Source organism: Ischnura elegans, chromosome 12 (assembly GCF_921293095.1).
Source record: "Ischnura elegans chromosome 12, ioIscEleg1.1, whole genome shotgun sequence".
In the NCBI taxonomy this organism is placed as follows: Eukaryota; Metazoa; Arthropoda; class Insecta; order Odonata; family Coenagrionidae; genus Ischnura; species Ischnura elegans.
Genome location: NC_060257.1, coordinates 80550615 through 80570825, shown reverse-complemented (window position 1 = coordinate 80570825; position 20211 = coordinate 80550615). Strand labels below are relative to the sequence as shown.

At 28.6% G+C, this 20211-nt stretch overlaps 1 protein-coding gene across 1 annotated transcript; it reads left to right on the top strand.

Annotated features, from left to right (window-relative positions):
• Positions 1 to 6339: 6339 nt before the first annotated feature.
• On the top strand, positions 6340 to 7178 carry LOC124168739 (tRNA (guanine(37)-N1)-methyltransferase-like; the record flags this gene model as incomplete). Its single annotated transcript, XM_046547006.1, has 2 exons — positions 6340 to 6411; positions 7128 to 7178. Coding segments are annotated over 2 exons (123 nt in total), but the record flags the coding sequence as incomplete, so codon positions are not given.
• Positions 7179 to 20211: the final 13033 nt, after the last annotated feature.

The window sequence follows — 20211 nt, the reverse complement described above, 5'->3', positions numbered from 1 at the left end:
AATATTGAGAAAGGAAATATTGACAAAAAGATGTATGGAAAAAAGGAAGTATTGAAAAAAGGATATTGAAAAAAAGGAAATATTGAAAAAAGGAAATATTGAAAAAACGAAATATGGAAAAAAGGAAATATTAAATAAAGGAAATATTGAGAAAGGAAATATTGACAAAAGGAAATATTGAAAAAAGGAAATATTGAAAAAAGGAAATATTGAAAAAAGGAAATATTGACAAAAGAAAATATTGAAAGGGGAAATATTGAAAAAAGGAAATACTGAAAAAAAAATATTGAAAAAAAGAAGTATTGAAAGAAGGATATATGGATAAAAAGGAAATATTGAAAAAAGAAAATATTGAAAAAAGGAAGTATTGAAAGAAGTTTATATGAAAAAAAGGAAATATTGAAATAAGGAAACATTCTGAAAGGAAATATTGACAAAAGGGATTTTTGAAAAAAGGAAATATTGAAAAAAGGAAATATTGAGATAGGAAATATTGACAACAAGATGTATGGAGAAAAGGAAGTATTGAAAAAAGGTTATTGAAAAAGGAAATATTAAAAAAAGGAAATATAAAAAAAAGAAATACTGAAAAAAGTAAATATTGAAAAAAGAAAATATTGAAAAGAGAAAATATTGAAAAGAGAAAATATTGAAAAAAGGAAATATGGAAAAAAAGGTTAATTGAAAAAAGGAAATATTGAGGAAGGAAATATCGACAAAGAAAATTTTGAAAAAAAGAAATATTGAAAAAAGGAAATATTGAGAAAGGAAATATTGACAAAAAGATGTATTGAAAAAAGGTAGAATTGAAAAAAGTATATTGAAAAAAGGAAATATTGAGAGAGGAAATATTGACAAAAGGAAATATTGAAAAAAGGGAATATTGAAAAAAGGAAATATTGAGAAAACGAAATATAGGAAAAAGAAAATATTTAAAAAAGGAAATATTGAAAAATGAAATTTTAACAAAAGGAAATATTGAAAAAAGAAAATATTGAAAAAAAGGAAATATTGAAAAAAGGAAATATTGAAAAAAGAAAATATTGAAAAAAGGAAGTATTGAAAGAAAAATATATGGAAAAAAGTATATATTGAAAAAAGGAAACATTCTGAAAGGAAATATTGACAAAAGGATATTTTGAAAAAAGGAAATATTGAAAAAAGGAAATAAAGAGTATTGAAATATTGATTTAAAGATGTATTGAGAAAAGGAAGTTTTGAAAAAAGGATTTTGAAAAATAGAAATTTTGAAAAAAGAAAAACTGAAAAAAGAAAATATTAAAAAAAGGAAATATTGAAAGATGGATATATGGAAAAAAAGGAAATATTGAAAAAAGGAAACATTCTGAAAGGAAATATTGACAAAAGGGAATTTTGAAAAAAGGAAAATTTTGAAAAAAGGATATATTGAGATAGGAAATATTGACAACAAGATCAATGGAGAAAAGGAAGTACTGAAAAAAGGATATTGAAAAAAGGAAATATTGAAAAAAGGAAATATAAAAAAAGGAAATATAAAAAAAGGAAATATTGAAAAAAGAAAATATTGAGAAAGGAAATATTGACAAAAGGAAATTTTGAAAAAAAGAAATATTGAAAAAAGGAAATATTGAGAAAGGAAATATTGACAAAAAGATGTATGGAAAAAAGGAAGTATTGAAAAAAGGATATTCAAAAGAGGAAATATTGAAAAAAGGATATATTGAAAAAACGAATTATGGAAAAAAGGAAATATTGAAAAGAGGAAATAATGACAAAGGAAATATTGACAAAAGGAAATATAAAAAAAAGGAAATATTGAAAAAAGGAAATATTGAGAAGAGGAAATATTGAAAAAAGAAAATATTTAAAAAAGGAAATATTGAAAAAGGAATTATTGACAAAAGGAAATATTGAAAAAAGGAAATTTTGAAAAAAGGAAATATTGAGAAAAGGAAATATTGACAAAAGAAAATATTGAAAAGAGGAAATATTGGAAAAAGGAAAAACTGAAAAAAGAAAATATTGAAAAAAGGAAGTATTGAAAGAAGGATATATGGAATAAAAGGAAACATTGAAATAAGGAAACATTCTGAAAGGAAATATTGACGAAAGGGAATTTTGAAAAAAGGAAATATTGAAAAAAGGAAATATTGAGATAGGAAATATTGACAACAAGATGTATGGAGAAAAGGAAGTATTGAAAAAAGGATATTGAAAAAGGAAATATTGAAAAAAGGAAATATAAAAAAATGAAATGTTGATATAAGGAAATATTGAAAAAAGAAAGTATTGAAAAGAGAAAATATTGAAAAAAGGAAATATGGAAAAAAAGGAAATATTGAAAAAAGGAAATATTGAGAAAGGAAATTTTGACAAAAGGAAATTTTGAAAAAAAGAAATATTGAAAAAAGGAAATATTGAGAAAGGAAATATTGACAAAAAGCTGTATGGAAAAAAGGAAGTATTGGAAAAAGGATATTGAAAAAAGGAAATATTGAAAAAAGGAGATATTGAAAAAACGAAATATGGAAAAAAAGAAATATTGAAAAAAAGAAATATTGAGAAAGGAAATATTGAGAAAGGAAATATCGACAAAAGGAAATTTTGAAAAAAAGAAATATTGAAAAAAGGAAATATTGAGAAAGGAAATATAGACAAAAAGATGTATGGAAAAAAGGAAGTATTGGAAAAAGGATATTGAAAAAAGGAGTTAACAAATAAGAAGCAAATATTAAAGGAGTTAACAAAAAAAATGAGTTAACAAAAAAGAAGTAAACAAAAAAGTAGTAAACAAAAAAGGAGTTAACAAAAAAGGAGTTAACAAAAAAGATACATATATAAAAGGAGTTAACAAAAGAGGAGTTAACAAAAAAGGAGTAAACAAAAAAGGAGTTAACAAAAAAGAAGCAAATATAAAAGGAATTAACAAAAAAGGAGTTAACAAAAAAGGAGTTAACAAAAAAGGAGTTAACAAAAAAGAAGTTAATATAAAAGGAGTTAGCAAAAAAGGAGTTAACAACAAAGAAGTAAACAAAAAAGGAGTAAACAAAAAAGGAGTTAACAAAAAAGAAGTAAATATAAAAGGAGTTAACAAAAAAGGAGTCAACAAAAAAGGAGTAATCAAAAAAAAAGTTAACAAAGAAGAAGCATATATAAAAAGAGTTAACAAAAAAGAAGTAAACAAAAAAGGAGTAAAAAAAAGGATTTAACAAAAAAGAAGCAAATATAAAAGGAGTTACAGATAAGGAGCTAAGAAAAAAGGAGTAAACAAAAAAGGAGTTAACAAAAAAGAAGCAAATATAAAAGGAGTTACAGATAAGGAGTTAACAAAAAAGGAGTAAACAAAAAAGGAGTTAACAAAAAAGAAGCAAATATAAAAGGAGTTAACAAAATGGAGTAAACAAAAAAGGAGTAAACAAAAAAGGTGTAAACAAAAAAGAAGCAAATATAAAAGGAGTTAACAAAGAAGGAGTTAACAAATAAGAAGTTAGCAAAAAAGAAGCAAACAAAAAAGGATTTAACAAAAAAGAAGTTAATATAAAAGGAGTTAGCAAAAAAGGAGTTAACAATAAAGAAGTAATCAAAAAAAGGAGTAAACAAAAAAGGAGTTAACAAAAAAGAAGTAAATATAAAAGGAGTTAACAAAAAAGGAGTCAACAAAAAAGGAGTAATCAAAAAAAAAGTTAACAAAGAAGAAGCAAATATAAAAAGAGTTAACAAAAAAGGAGTAAACAAAAAAGGAGTAAAAAAAAGGAGTTAACAAAAAAGAAGCAAATATAAAAGGAGTTACAGATAAGGAGTTAAGAAAAAAGGAGAAAAAAAAGGAGTTAACAAAAAAGAAGCAAATATAAAAGGAGTTACAGATAAGGAGTTAACAAAAAAGGAGTAAACAAAAAAGGAGTTAACAAAAAAGAAGCAAATATAAAAGGAGTTAACAAAAAGGAGTTAACAAAAAAGGAGTAAACAAAAAAGGTGTAAACAAAAAAGAAGCAAATATAAAAGGAGTTAACAAAGAAGGAGTTAACAAATAAGAAGTTAGCAAAAAAGAAGCAAACAAAAAAGGATTTAACAAAAAAGAAGCAAATATAAAAGGAGTTAACAAAAAAGAAGCAATTATAAAAGGAGTTAACATAAAGGGGTTGACAAATGAGGAGGAAACAAAAAAGGAGTTAACAAAAAAGAAGAAAAAAAAAAGGAGTTAAAAAAAAAGGAGTTAACAAAAAAGGAGTAAACAAAAAAGGCGTTAACAAAAAAGGAGTTAACAAAAAAGGAGTAAAAAAAAGGAGTAAACAAAAAAGGAGTTAACAAAAAAGAAGCAAATATTAAGGAGTTAACAAAAAAGGAGATAACAAAACAGGAGTAAACAAAAAAGGCGTTAACAAAAAAGGAGTGAACAAAAAAGGAATAAACAAAAAAGGAATAAATAAAAAAGGAGTTAACAAAAAAGAAGCAAATATAAAGGAGTTAAAAAATAAGGAGTTAACAAAAAAGGATTAAACAAAAAAGGCGTCGAGAAAAAAGAAGTTAACAAAAAAGGAGTAAACAAAATAGGAGTAAACAAAAAAGGAGTTAACAAATAAGAAGCAAATATAAAGGAGTTAACAAAAAAGGAGTTAACAAAAAAGGAGTAAAAAAAAGGAGTTAACAGAAAAGAAGCAAATATAAAAGGAGTTAATAAATAAAAAAGGAGTTAAAAAAAAGAGTTAACAGAAAAGGATTAAACAAAAAAGGAGTAAACAAAAAAAAGCAAATATAAAAGAAGTTAACAAAAAAGGAGTATCAAAAAAGAAGTAAACTAAAAAGGAGTAAACAAAAAAGAAGTTAACAAAAAAGAAGCAAATATAAAAGGAGTTAACAAAAAAGAAGCAAAAATAAAAGGAGTTAACACAAAAAGGAGTTCACAAAAAAGGAGTAAACAAAAAAGGAGTAAACAAAAAAATAGTTAAAAAAAAGAAGCAAATATAAAAGGAGTTAACAAATAAGGAGTTAAAAAACAAGGAGTGAATAAAATAGGAGTTAATAAAAAAGAAGCAAATATAAAAGGAGTTAAAAAAAATGGAGTAAACCAAAAATGAGTAAACAAAAAATTAGTTAATAAAAAAGAAGCAAATATAAAAGGAGTTAACAAAAAAGGAGTAAACAAAAAAGGAGTAAACAAAAAAGGAGTTAACAAAAAAGAAGCAAATATAAAAGGAGTTTGCAAAAAAGGAGTTAACAACAAAGAAGTAAACATAAAAGGAGTTAACAAAAAGGAGTTAACAAAAAAGGAGTAAACAAAAAAGGAGTTAACAAAAAATGAGTCAACAAAAAAGGAGTAATCAAAAAAGGAGTTAACAAAGAAGAAGCAAATATAAAAAACAAAGAAAAAAAAAGCGAAAAACAATGACAAAAAAAAGACAAAAACAATGACAACAACAATGCCACAAAACATAAACATAAAATATGACAAAAACTATGACAAAAGCAAAGACGAAAAAAAGAAAAAAACAAAGACAAAAAAGACAAAACAATGACAAAAACAATGACAAAAACAAAGAAAATAAAACAAAGGGAAAAACAATGACAAAACAAAGACAAAAACAATGACATCAACAATGAGACAAAACATAAACATAAAATATGACAAAAACAACGACAAAAGCAAAGACGAAAAAAAGGAAAAAACAAAGACAAAAAAAGACAAAACAATGACAAAAACAATGACAAAAGCAAAGGCAAAAACGATGACAAAAACATTGAAAAAATCAATGAAAAAAACAATGACAGAAACAAAGAAAGAAACAAAGGCAAAAACAAAGTACAAAAAAATGACGAAATCAAAGAAAAAACTGACAAAAACAAAGACAAAAACAAGGTAAAAACAATATCAAAAACGAAGACAACAATGAAGAAAATAACAATGACAAAAACATGGAAAATAACAATGACAAAAACAATGACAAAAATAATGACATAGCAATGTCAAAAACAGAGACAAAAACAATGTAAGAGACAAAGACAGAAACAAAGACAAAAACAATGTAAGAGACAAAGACAGAAACAAAGACAAAAACAATGTAAGAAACAAAGACAGAAACAAAGACAAAAAAAGACAAAATCAATGTAAGAAACAAAGACAGGAACAAAGACAAAAACAAAGGCAAAAACAATGTAAGAAACAAAGACAAAAACTAGGAGAAAAACAATGACAATATCAATGACAAAAACAATGACTGTAACAAAGACAAAAACAAAGACAAAAACAATGACAAAAACAAAGACAAAAAAACAAAAACAATGTCAAAAACAATGACAAAAACAATGTAAAAAACAAGAACAAAAACCATGATAAATCAATGACAACAGCAATGACAAAACAAAGGCAAAAACAAAGAAAAAAACAAAAACAATGATAGATACAAAGACAGAAATAATTACAGAAACAAAGACAGAAACAAAGAAAGAAACAAAGACAGAAACATAGAAAAGAACAATGACAAAAACAAAGATAAACAATGACAAAAACAACGACAAAAACAATGACAAATACAATGACAAAAACAATGACAAAATAAAGACGAAAAACAAATAAAAAAACAAAAACAAAGATAGAAATAAAGACAGATACAATAACAGAAACAAAGACAGAAACAAAGACAGAAACAAAGACAGAAACAAAGACAAAAACTAAGACAAAAACAATGACATAAACAAAGGCAAAAACGATGACAAAAACATTGACAAAAACAATGACAGAATAAATGGGTGTTTGAATTCTTCCAGCGGGAAAACAAAAACGAAAACAAAAACGAAAAAAAAATCGAAAACAAAAACGAACACAAAAGCGAAAAAAAAAAACAAGAACGAAAACAAAAACGTAAACAAAAACGAAAAGAAAAACGAAAACAAAAACGAAAACAAAAACGAAAACTTAAACGAAAACAAAAAACAAAAACGAAAACTTTAACGAAAACAAAAACAAAACGAATGCAAAAACAGAAAACAAATAAAAAAACAAAAACAAAAAGGAAAACAATAACAAAAAAATCGAAAACAAAAACAAAAAAATCGAAAACAAAAACGAAAAGAAAAGCGAAAAAAACGAAAAACAAAAACGAAAACAAAATGAATGCAAACACGAAAACGAAAACAAAAAGAAAAACAAAAACCAAAACAAAAACGAAAACAAAAACAAAGACAAAAAAGAAAAACCAAAACAAAAACGAAAGCAAAAAAAAACAAAAACAAAAACGAAAAAAAAAAACAAAAACGAATACAAAAATGGAAACAAAAACGAAAATAAATATGAGAACTGGAACAAGAACGGGTGCAGGAACATGAGCCAGAACACTTACAAGAACAGGAACAAGAAAAGACAATAACAGGAACAAGAACCGGAGCAATAACAGGAACAAGAAAAGGAACAGGAACAGGAAAAAAACTAGAAGAAGAACAGGAACGAGAACAAGAAAGATAACAAAAACGAAAACGAAACCGAACACGTTAACAAAAACGATAAAAAAACAATACAAAACCGAAACAAAAAAAAAGGAAAAAAAAACAGAACGAAAACAAAACGAATGCAAAAACTAAAACGAAAAAGAAAACGAAAACACAATTGAAAACAAAAACGGAAACAAAAACAAAAACAATGACAAAAACAAAAACGATAACAAAATAAAAAACGAAAACAAAAACGAACACAAAAGCGAAAAAAAAAACAAGAACGAAAACAAAAACTTAAACAAAAACGAAAAGAAAAACGAAAACAAAAACGAAAACAAAAACGAAAACAAAAACGAAAACTTAAACGAAAACAAAAAAACGAAAACTTTAACGAAAACAAAAACAAAACGAATGCAAAAACAGAAAACGAATAAAAAAACAAAAACAAAAAGGAAAACAATAACAAAAAAAGTCGAAAACAAAAACAAAAAAAAATCGAAAACAAAAACGAAAAGAAAAGCGAAAAAAAACGAAAAATAAAAACGAAAACAAAATGAATGCAAACACGAAAACGAAAACAAAAAGAAAAACAAAAACCAAAACAAAAACGAAAACAAAAACAAAGAAAAAAAGAAAAACCAAAACAAAAACGAAAGCAAAAAAAACAAAAACAAAAAAAAAACAAAAACGAATACAAAAACGGAAACAAAAACGAAAATAAATATGAGAACTGGAACAAGAACGGGTGCAGAAACATGAGCCAGAACACTTACAAGAACAGGAGCAAGAAAAGACAATAACAGGAACAAGAACCGGAGCAATAACAGGAACAAGAAAAGGAACAGGAACAGGAAAAAAACTAGAAGAAGAACAGGAACGAGAACAAGAAAGATAACAAAAACGAAAACGAAACCGAACACGTTAACAAAAACTATAAAAAAACAATACAAAAACGAAACAAAAAAAAAAGAAAAAAAAACAGAAACGAAAACTAAACGAATGCAAAAACTAAAACAAAAAAAAAACGAAAACACAATGGAAAACAAAAACGGAAACAAAAACAAAAACAATGAAAAAAACAAAAACGATAACAAAATAAAAAACGAAAACAAAAACAAAAACCAAAATGAAAACAAAAACGAAAACTAAAACGACAAAAAAAAACGAAAACAAAAAGGAAAACGAATACAAAAATGGAAACAAAAACGAACACAAAAACAAAACAAAACGAAAACGAAAAGGAAAACCAAAACAAAAACAAAATTAATGCAAAAACGACAGCAAAAACGGAAACAAAAACAAAAAGGAAAACAACGAAAACAAAAAGGAAAACAACGAAAACAAAAATGAGAACAAATACGAATATTTGTTTTTGTTTTCGTTGTTTTTTTCTAGTTTTTGTTTTCGTTTTCGATTTTTTGTCGTTTTTCTTTTCGCTTTTGTTTTCGTTTTTCTTTTTTGTCCTCGTTTTTGTTTTCGTTTTTTTTTCGTTTTTTTTTTGTTTTTGTTTTTTTTGTTTTGGTTTTTGTTTTGGTTTTTCTTTCTTTATTCTTCGTTTTTGTTTTCGTTTTTGTATATGTTGTACGTTTTGTGTATGTTTTATGTTTTGTAAATGTTGTAAGTGTGATAGGTGTTGTTAATGTTGTAAAAGTTTTAAATATTGTAAATATTTTAAATTATGAAATCGTTTACAATATTTACAAAATTTAGAATATTATCAACGTTTTAAACATTTTAAACTATTTCAACATTTACCACATGTTAAATATTTACAACATTTAAAATATTTACAACATTTACAACATTTAAAACATTTACAATTTTGACAACATTTAAAACATTGCAACATTTACATTATTTAAAAGATTTACAACATTTAAAAGGTTTATACCATTTACAACATTTATAACATTTACAACATTTACAACATTTTACACATTTACATTATTTCCAACATTTACATTATTTACAACATTTACATTATTTACAACATTTACAACATTTACAACATTTAAAACATTTACAATATTGACAACATTAAAATCATTCACAATATTTAAAGCATTTAAAACATTTACAACGTATTAAACATTTAAAACATTTTTAACATTTACCACCTTTTAATCATATACAACATTTGCAACGTTTTAATCATTTAAAACATTTACAAAAGTTAAAACATTTACAACTTTTAAAACATTTACAAAATTGGTGTGTTTTACAAAATGTTTTTAATTTTGTAAATGTTGTAAACGTTTTAAATGCTGTAAATCTTTTAAATAATGTAAATGTTGTACTTTTTAAATGTTGTAAATGTTGTAAAAAATTTTAATGTTGTAAATTTTGTAAATGTTTTAAATGTTGTAATAATTGTAAATGATGTAAATGTTTTAACTGTTGTAAATGTTGTAAATGTTTTAAATGTGGTAAAAGTTGAAAATGTTTGAAATGTTTAAAACGTAGTAAATGTTTTAAATTTTGTAAATCTAAATTCTCTTGCATGATACTTTCGGCAAACAAAATGGAATACATTTTTTTAAGGAAGTTGAAAATAATGATATCAAAGATATTCAAATTGAAATGAAATTTTTATATTAAATTAGAAAAAAATCTCAATTTCAAATATAATATTTTTTTTTGACTTCTTAAGTGAAATTTGCACAAAAATTAAATTTTCTGTTTACATATTTACTTTATATCGCACTTCCGTAAATATTTTAAATTTCTCTTGGGAATCCTTAATTCAGTCAACAATGAATTTTTTATGGAATTTAAAAAGTTGAATTCAAATCTTATAAAAAGTAAATGTTACATCTATATCTAAGGAAGTGATAATCTCGATTTAATCATCTTTTCATTACTAAAATGTGTAATTTGGATATGAAGATTTTTTATTATAAATTGTTTAGTTTTTATTCATAATTATTATTGTATTCTCTTGCGAATGATTTTTTCAGCAAAGAAATGGAATTAAATTTTTTTAAAGGAAGTCGAAATTATTGATATCAAAGATTTTCGATTTGAAAATGAATTTTTCATTTCAAATAAAGAAAAAAAATTTCAATTTCAAATATAATAATTTATCATGACTTTTAAAGTGTAATTGATGTAAAAATACATATATTTATGTTCACATCCGCCAAAAATTAAAAATTTTCTCGTGGGAATCATTAAGACATGTCAGCAATAATTAATATTTTGTTTTGGAAGTTGAAAATTTTGAATTTACAGCTGAACACAAATATTTCTTATATCCCTCACAAATGCTTTTTTCGGCAATGAAATGAAATAAACTTATTTTTTAAGGAAGTTGAAAATATTGATATCTAAGATTTTTAAATTGGATTTTTTTTAATTAATTTTAAAAAATAATTTTTTTTTTTATAAATAAAAAATCTTGAATTCAAATGTATGTAAAAGATATTTATAAATGTATCATGACTTTTAAAGTGTAATTTGTACACGCATTTAAGTTTCTAATCTCACTCCCGTAAAAATTTTTTATTCTTCTTAGGAATCCTTAACATCTGTCAGCAATGAATTTTTTTATGGAAGTTGAAAAATTTGAATTCAAATGTCATGAATAAGAAAATGTGATTTCTATTTCTAAGGAAGAAAAAATCTCGATTTTAAATTTTTCCATGGCTTCAAACGTGTAATTTGGATAGGAATAAATTTTTTTCATACTTTAGTCATAAATATTTTTTTTCTCTTGCGAATTTTTTTTTTCGGCAATGAAATTTTTTTAGGAAATTGGAAATTTACGTTTCTTAGATTCCAGAATAAAAAAGTTAAAATTTCATTTCGAATAAAGAAAATGATCTCGATTTCAATATTTTTCGTGACTTTTAAAGTGTAATTTACGCATAAATTAAAATTATCTGGCTATCATTTTATTCAGTTCTCATTTCGATGATAATTCTAAATTAACCTTGCGAGTGATTGAATGAAATTCTTACTTTTTAAGAAATTTGAAAATTTCGATATCTTAAGTTTTGAAATACAAAGAAAATATTTTTTTCGAATGAAAAGAATTTTTTTCGATTTCAATAGAATAATTTTCATGAAAACTAAAGTGTAATTTCCACACGAATGAAATTTTATGTTTACATATTTACTTCATATCTCACTTCCGCAAGAATTTTAAATTTCTCTTCGGATTTTTATTTTGAAAGAGGTCGAAAAAAATGATATTAAAGATTTTTAAATTGGAAATGAATTTTATTATTTCAAATAAGGAAAGAAATCTCGATTCCAAATATAACAATTTTATGTGACTTTTAGTGTTATTTGCACGCGAATTAAATTTTCTGTTTACATATTTACTTTACATCTCACTTCCGTGAGAATTTTAAATATCTCTTCGTAATCTTTCTTTCAGCAAGGAATTTTTTATTTTCATAAGGAAGTAGAAAAATTTTAATTCAAAGGGTATGAAAAAAATGTGATATCTTTTTCTGATGAAGAAAAAAATGTCGATAAAATAATTTTTTCATGACTTTAAAAGAGAAATTGCATATGAATAACTATTTTCGTAATGTATTCTTTAGTTTTCATTCATAAATATTTTAATTTTCTCTTGCGAATTATAATTTCGGCATGAAATTTTTTTTAAGGATGTTGAAAATTTAGATCTCAAATATCTAATTTATATCAAAACGAAAATAACTTTTTTGGAATGCAGGAAAAAATCTCTATTTCAAATTAATAATTTTTCATGACTTATTTCACAAGTGTAATTAGGACATTAATGAAATGGTATTTGTCCTCATATTTAATTCAGTTCTCAAATAAGTAAAGATTTTTAATTTCTCATGCGAATGATTCTTGCGGCAATTAAATTTTTATTATTTAAGGAAGCTGAAGATTTCGAATTCAAAGTTTTTTTTAAATAGATTGTATTTGAAATGAAATCCTCAATTTTGGCAGGAGTTAAAAATCTCTGTATAAAAGAATTTTCACGTCTAAGGTGTAATTTGACAATGAATGGAATTTTTTCAAATTTATATTGATGTATATTTCGGTTAAAATTTTTAACTATTTCCCTCGAGGATTGGAAATAATTTTTTATATCTTTAGAAAAAGAGAAAACTCTCATTTCGAAGTGTATAATTTTTCCTGTCAGTTTAATTTGCTCATAAATAAAACATTTTAGTGATCAAATTACATTGTTTCATTTTTATGCTACTCCTGTGAAGGATGTTTTGGAAGAGATCTCTTTTATTTATGGCATACATTGAAAATATCCATTTTAAATAGAATAGTTATCATAACTTGTAAGGTGAATTTGGGACCGAATAATTATTTTTTTAAATAATTAACGAGTTTTCCTTAAGCTAAAATTTTATTTTTCTTCTCTGAAGTATTCTAATAGAAATGAAATTTTAAAATGTTTTCAAATGATGAAAAAAACCTTTTGAAATGTATAAATTTGCAAAACCTCAAAGGTGTTATTTTAAAATGAAATTAATTTTTGTCTTCACATATAATTGAGTTCTTATTTCAGGATATTAAAGAATAAAGAAGTACTGAATTCTATGCTCTGCTAATGACAATTTTGTTGCACATATTACTTTCAATTGTGTAAATTAATAAGATATAATTATGTGCATTAGTATATATAAAATATGAAGTTTGTACATATGCCCAAGACTGATAGACAACGAAACCACTGCACTGGCCATTTTAAAGTTCGTATTTTTCCGAGAGAAGATTTTGCATCAAATTTTAGGTACTTACCCTCAGGGCCCACAAGGCCCTTCCCCTGTGCTCCATAAATTCTGTTCCATACAGGGCGCTGCTTTTCTGCTTTCAAAGAGTACTTACACTATTGACAAAGGACTGATGTCATTTCTTTGGGTGGATGAGTAATTCACATTTCAAATTCAAACAATTCAGCCAATCCTTCGATTTTGAAACCTCAGACAATCGTTTGATGTGAACGAGGCATATTCTATGATTTATAAAGAAATTCATATTCATCAAGAGACCTGGTGTAACCAGTCATTTAACCCTGGAATTCCCTCTCTGGAATATTCTCAGAAAGCTGCAAGAGTACATAATTTTAGTTACCAGAATGTGCAAAGGGAACCAAAACATATTTTGCCCTCCCGCCTGGCATTTTAACAGCATGGAACAGGTAGGAAACAATAAAAATTGGGCAGTATGATATGAAATTCCGGGATACTTATTAGTAGCCTTGGGAAAAAAATCAAAAATTGTTTACACACCTGTTAACCCTTAGGCTGCGGGAACGTTTTTAAACGTTCTGCATGGTGAGTGCGGGAAAAACGTTTTTCTACGTTTGACCAGATTTTCTTACCACTGGCAGACTTTCCTTAGGATTTTATTGCCATTCTTTCCGCGGTTGCTTGAACTCCGCCCAACCTAGTGGCAGAGAGCACAAAGGCGTCTTTCGAGGACTGGGCACCCTCACCACAGGGAGCGCTACCCAGATTATCCCTTCTTTGAGAGAGAGGTCTCTCTGCTCTCTGCGGCACATTCACGAAAAAAACAATTCCAATGAATCCTTACATTTCCTAGGAATTTTTTAATCTTGTCATTGTCCATTAGCCGGGGAAACTTATTTGAAAGCATTGGTTATTCTTTCTTATACTTTCGGTGGTGGGTCTGTCGCACCTGCGTAATTATCAAGGACATTTCTTTCCTTTGAGTATTATAATCTCGTTCTGGATTTCCCACCGAATGGGTTTCCCTTCGAATATCCTGTCTATTCCACATGCTCTATTGATCTTTGCTGAGTTTTTCCAGAGTTTCGGTGGTGTACGTTTGCTCCTAATCAAGTACCTAATCGAGTGACAACATTTTGTGAATCTCTTCATTTATTTTCACTATGGATAGTGAAAATTTGCCATCTCGGCCAAAAAGGAGAAAGGTTTCTCTCGAGGATGAAGTTCTCAATATTTTATTCGACTCTGATTGTGAGAGTGAGAACGGAAAGTTTTCCGATGTGTCTGTGTCTACCAGGGATACTGAGACGGATGAGGATGATGCAAATGATTCCGGCGATGGTGGTCCATTCAATTTGGCTGAAGACATTGAATCCGCATCATCTTCTTGGTCCAAGACTGATGATTTTACTCCTCACAATCAGATTTTCCAGTTCGACAGCTCCTCACCTGGTGTAATATCGGACCACCTTCATGAGAATGCCTATTATAACCTTTATTATCCATTACCTTTACCTACCTCATCCAAACATACGTTCCAAATGCTCCCCAAAGTTCAAATCGGCTGAAGTATGGTTGAAATATTGAGGAATATGGTTAAAAATCAATGTATTTTTTTTCTGTTTGATATCAAATCGCTCATAAAAATGTCATGCTGGCCAAATTTGAGGAAAAAAATTCATTTACATTCAATTTAGAAAAAGTAACGTTCAAATATTTTAATTCCAATTATGATTCTTAGAAAGGGCTCAATTGTATTCATGGTCTGTCTAAAGGGGGTAGGGTGGGTAGTCCCGGATTATGAGGGTCCACTACCTGCCAGACACTCGCCCGGGGTCGACGGAAAAATATCTTCCCCGTTCATGTCCCGCACACAGTGGCAGAAAAATTTTGACGCTCCCGCAGCTAAAGGGTTAATAAGTATTTATGGGGCTAATCTTTTTCTTTCCCCCATTAGTTCATTGCGCTAAAATCCTAAAATTGATGTTATGCTAACAAATAAATTTGCAAACTCCCTCATTTACACTATATTACATGCAATCATTAGCCCTAAAAAACATATATATACCCCTATCAATTACATACCCAGAGTATTATTACTAAACAACATATTAGGTGTTATCACTCTAAATTTCATCCTCTCATTCACAGCATACCAATCTGTCATTCACATTTTATCACATACTTGAGTCCATACAAAACCACATATCCTATGTACAACATTCAATTATACGCTTTCATTCACACTAAACAACAGACTCATGATATTAAATAAAATACAGTCATCCACTCTAAATTACATAATGTAAATGACAAAAATGAAACCCATACTATATACCTAATTCACATCAAATAAATACCTTTATTCAAACTAAATTAGATAGCCTGATTTGCACTATTCAACATACTCACATCATTCATATGAAGTTACATACAACCACTCAAGAAAATATACCCCCTACGAACTAAAAAAAAGTAATTTACAATATTTTCAATGGCAGTAGATAGACTTAGTAGATATTTAGAGGCTAGGTTGTGAAATTAATCTTAATTAAATATCATTTGGGAGAGTCTGATGTGGAAAAAGAAACTATATTGGTTTTAGCAGGTGCATTAATAAAGAGTAATTTCAAGTTTTTACATCTCACAGTAAAATATGAACTGAAGACAATAAGTGGCAAAAGCAGTGAATGAAACAATATTTACATTTCAAAAATGAGTTACCATTTTTCTGAAGGCCCAAATTACAAAAACAGGCATTTTTTCATTATTTCTCACTGTGGCAAATGAACTCATCAGTTATTTAGGATTATGTATAGGTTTATCGTTAACAGTTCTAAGAAATTGTCATGGTCCACACTTGGATAGAAAAACGAAAATCCCATTTACAGAAAGTATAAATTGGTTATTTGAATTTTATTAATATGATTAGACATACTCGTAATTTGAAATAAACAAAATAAAGTTGTTTTGACAGGGGCAGATTAAAGAAATAGAAATTTTTAAATTATATATATATATATATATATATTGTGACGGGTGGTCACGATATTTTTTCTTTTCGTCCCATGTCAGTGCGCCTCACGCGGCTACGATCTTCCCCGTGGAAGATTACGTGGATCGGGCGAAGTGACTCTGACCTTCATGTAGTATAAGACGGTAAAATACCATGGTTTTAGTTCCCATTCAATTGTACCCATAGGATGTAAGGCGATCACGCCACTTGTGCAGTGACGTGATTGGCTAAAATTCAAAGTGAGTGACGTGTGTCAGCTTTCCGTAACGGAAAAATCGGGAATAGCGAGGTTACGTGGTAGGAGGAGAAGTGGGGATGAAGTCATTTTTGGTGAACGGACACGGTACTGGTCTGTTGGTCGAGAGGGAGACAAGCCTGTCTCGAGGTACCAGCAGTGAGAGAGCACATAATTGGGAGCTGGCAGTCAATGCTCAGCTGTGAGAGGGAAGGAGACCCAAGAAAGGCAACGGCTGTGATTGCAGAGGTGTGTGACGGAGAGCGACCGGGGGAAGTGGAGCAGTTTCTGATTCCGGAGCACGGATAAAGGTGCTGGCCCAGGCGTTTGAGAAGGCGACATCTGTGCCGAAAGTGAGGCCGTCGCTGCGCTTGTGGGCCGTTTTCATCCGGAGCAGCCAAAAAGCTCCCCGAATCGCTGGCGACGGTTCATCCAAATACCGGTGATTCATGTAAAGACCAATCAAGTCACTTTCGCAAGAGTTCATGCGAGACTGCAAAAAGTCAATAACTGCACCGAGTTTTTAAATAGTTAATTGAACAGAAAAGGACTATTGATTGCACGTCTTACGCCCGTAAATAAGGGCAATTTAATGTATCATAATTTCCCGTCTTTCCAGGAGGCAGACGAGGAACATGTAATGGCTTTTCAATTCTTATTTCTTTGTGTCATCAAGGGTATTTCATCTTTTTGCTTGTGTTCATTCATCCATCATTAGTTTGTAGATTAGGCTTAGTATTGTTCAAGGGTGATTTTTCATCAGTGCGTTGATGGTTTTTCGTTGTTTTCGCCAAAGTCTCAATAATAAATGGTGATTTTTGTGCATAATGTAAAAGGTCAGTGTTCATTCGTCGGATCCTCAAACCCTTGTCCGTGCGTGAGTCAAACAACCAGTGTCCGCATTGTCATATTGTCCACCCGTATTAACAATTATTTAATCCTGGGAGTTTGGAACGTCCTTGCTTCTACCGGCAAAGCTAGTTCGTGGGCCGCGGTTTTGGGTGGCGCCCTAATAAATGATCTAAGATCGTATTCTTCTGCAATATTTTTCCCAAAATCACATTCTACCGAAACCAGATTTCGGAGTGGCGAGCTGTCGGGGAAGGAAAGAAGGAGGGGGTAACACTCGGGGGCGTGAGGGCTGAGACGGGTCGACGGGCTGGCAGGGAAACGGGCCTGTTCCGTCACAATATATACTACTTCATTCATTCACACGGCGCCTTAAGCGCAAACATACAATGTATATATATATGTATGTGGCGACCTGTGTGAATGTGAATTTGAAATATATATATATATATATCATATTAGAAGATACATTAAGTGGATGAGTTGGTCAGTGCACAATGGTTGAATAATTAAATTTTGTTGAAAATGACAATACACAGACTTAAATGGAAATTGAAAATGGAATATTTCTATAAGTCGTAAACAATATAAATGAGTGTCCTAAATTTTTATTTATCACAATAGCAGATGGCCTCAGATGTGTATTCTGTGTACAATTAGTGTATTATGCAATTTAAATGGAAATATCAAGGCACATATTGTAACAAAAATATAATTTATTGCAGATAAAATTGACAAATTAATTGATACAGATGGTTTTCACAACAAAACTTACAAATCCATGAATAAAAAAATTGAAATCACTTGTGAATAAAACTGAGGCAATAAGAACTCTGAAAAATGGAAATAATTTCATAGACACTACGATTAATACACTTATATCACCAACTGCATTAGCCAGCGGAAAGTCATGCATGGGAACTAACTCATGAGTTTTACATTTTGAAATAATTCAAGCATTTCCATTTGCTCAAAGTAGTCTGCTAATACTGTGAGAAATATTAGCAAGAAAAATGATTAATAAAATGCGGCAATTTTTAATTGATTGTCTTCAAAACGTCAGTGAAACATGACTGTCCGCTGTTACACCCCCTCTCCACGTTGAGGACGCAGTTGGATTTGAGGGGGACATGCACTACTCTACTCTACCAAAAGTCTACGATAAAATCAAGCACTACAGCTACCGATCACAAATGCAATAAAAAGCACCCAAAACAAATATTCCCACCGTGTAATATATGCTAAATCATACTAAATATCACACTGCCATTCACACTAAAAAATTTAGTCTCAGTCACACTGTATCGTATACCATTATTCATACTTCATGTATACCTTCATTTACACTTAATATCATACTCTCTTTCACACCATATCAATACCAATGTTCACTCATTCACACAAAACATACACCAAAATTCACACTAAATGAACCAACATTCGCATTAAACAGCACATACTCATTCACACAAAATCAATACCCTCATTAACACTAAATAACACACACTCATTCTGACTATATTACCTGCTGTCATTCACAATTAAGCGTAGGCATACCAGCCATTACACTAAATAACATTCACCCATTCACACTATATCACGTACCAATATTCACACTAAATCAACACCCTCATTCACACCTAATAATACACCGCAATTAATACAAAATAACATATCCTCATTCACACTCAATTAATATCCCAAATTCACAGCAAAGAACATACCACCATTCACACTAAATAACACACTCCCATTCATACTCAATTAATACTTTCATTCACACCATATAACAAACATAACCTCATTCATACTAAATTAATGACCTAATTCACACCAAATAACATACCATCAATCATACTAAATGATATACTTTCATTCACACAAAATAACACTGTCATTCATACTAAATCATATACCAATGCTCACTCAAAAAACATACCCGTCACACTAAATAGCACACTCCCATTGATACTAAATTAACACTTTCATTCACACTATATAGCATACATTATCTCATTCCCACTAACTTAATATCCTCATTCACACCAAATGACATAGCGTCTCTCACACAAAAAATAACACTGTCATTCACACTAAACAAAATACTCTAATTCGCACTAAAGTAATCCCTCATTCACACCAAATTGTATACCGTTTTTCACACTAAATCACATACCAATATTAACACTAAATAATATGTCATCATTCACACTACGTAACACACTCCCATTCATACTAAATTAATACTTTCATTCACACCATATAACAATCATAACCTCATTCATACAAAAATTAATGACATAATTCACACCGAAGAACATACCATATCATTCACACCAAGTGATATACTTTCATTCACACAAAATAGCACTGTCATTCACACCTGATGATATAATCACATTCATTCTAGTTGACATAGGTCATTCACTCAATATAATTCACCCTTATTAAAATATTCTAAATCCCACTATATCACATTCTCACACTCACACTTAATCACATTCTCTCATTCACAGCAAAACACAGTTACCAAAAAAATGAAAAAGGCATATACATTTTAAACACATACAAAATATCCAATAAAATAAAGTCCACGTCTGCATACTTCAATCGACCGATCTTCAATACTTGAGTCTTCTAACACTGAATGTTCCCCTTGTATCTTCAAGTCTTGAGGCTTCAGATCTTCAGATGTCACACTCTATGTAATTAATTCCATTCTTCATTTAGCTGAGTTCCTACGTCACTTTACGTAAATGCCAATGTAAGGCACTCTACGATTTTCTTCTTCCGAAAGCTGCTACTTCAGGGCCCATGATTGAAGACTGCCGTACTCCCCCATCTGTAGAAAAAACATCAAATGTACTCAACAATAAGATAAAAAGGTAATGAAAAAAGGGCATGAGAAATAACGCTTTCTTTGCAATGAATAATATTATTTTTTAGTCCATTCATTTAAGCATTTTTCATCTTTGGAATATAGGAAGACAAAACCTGCTTAGGGGGTTGTAATT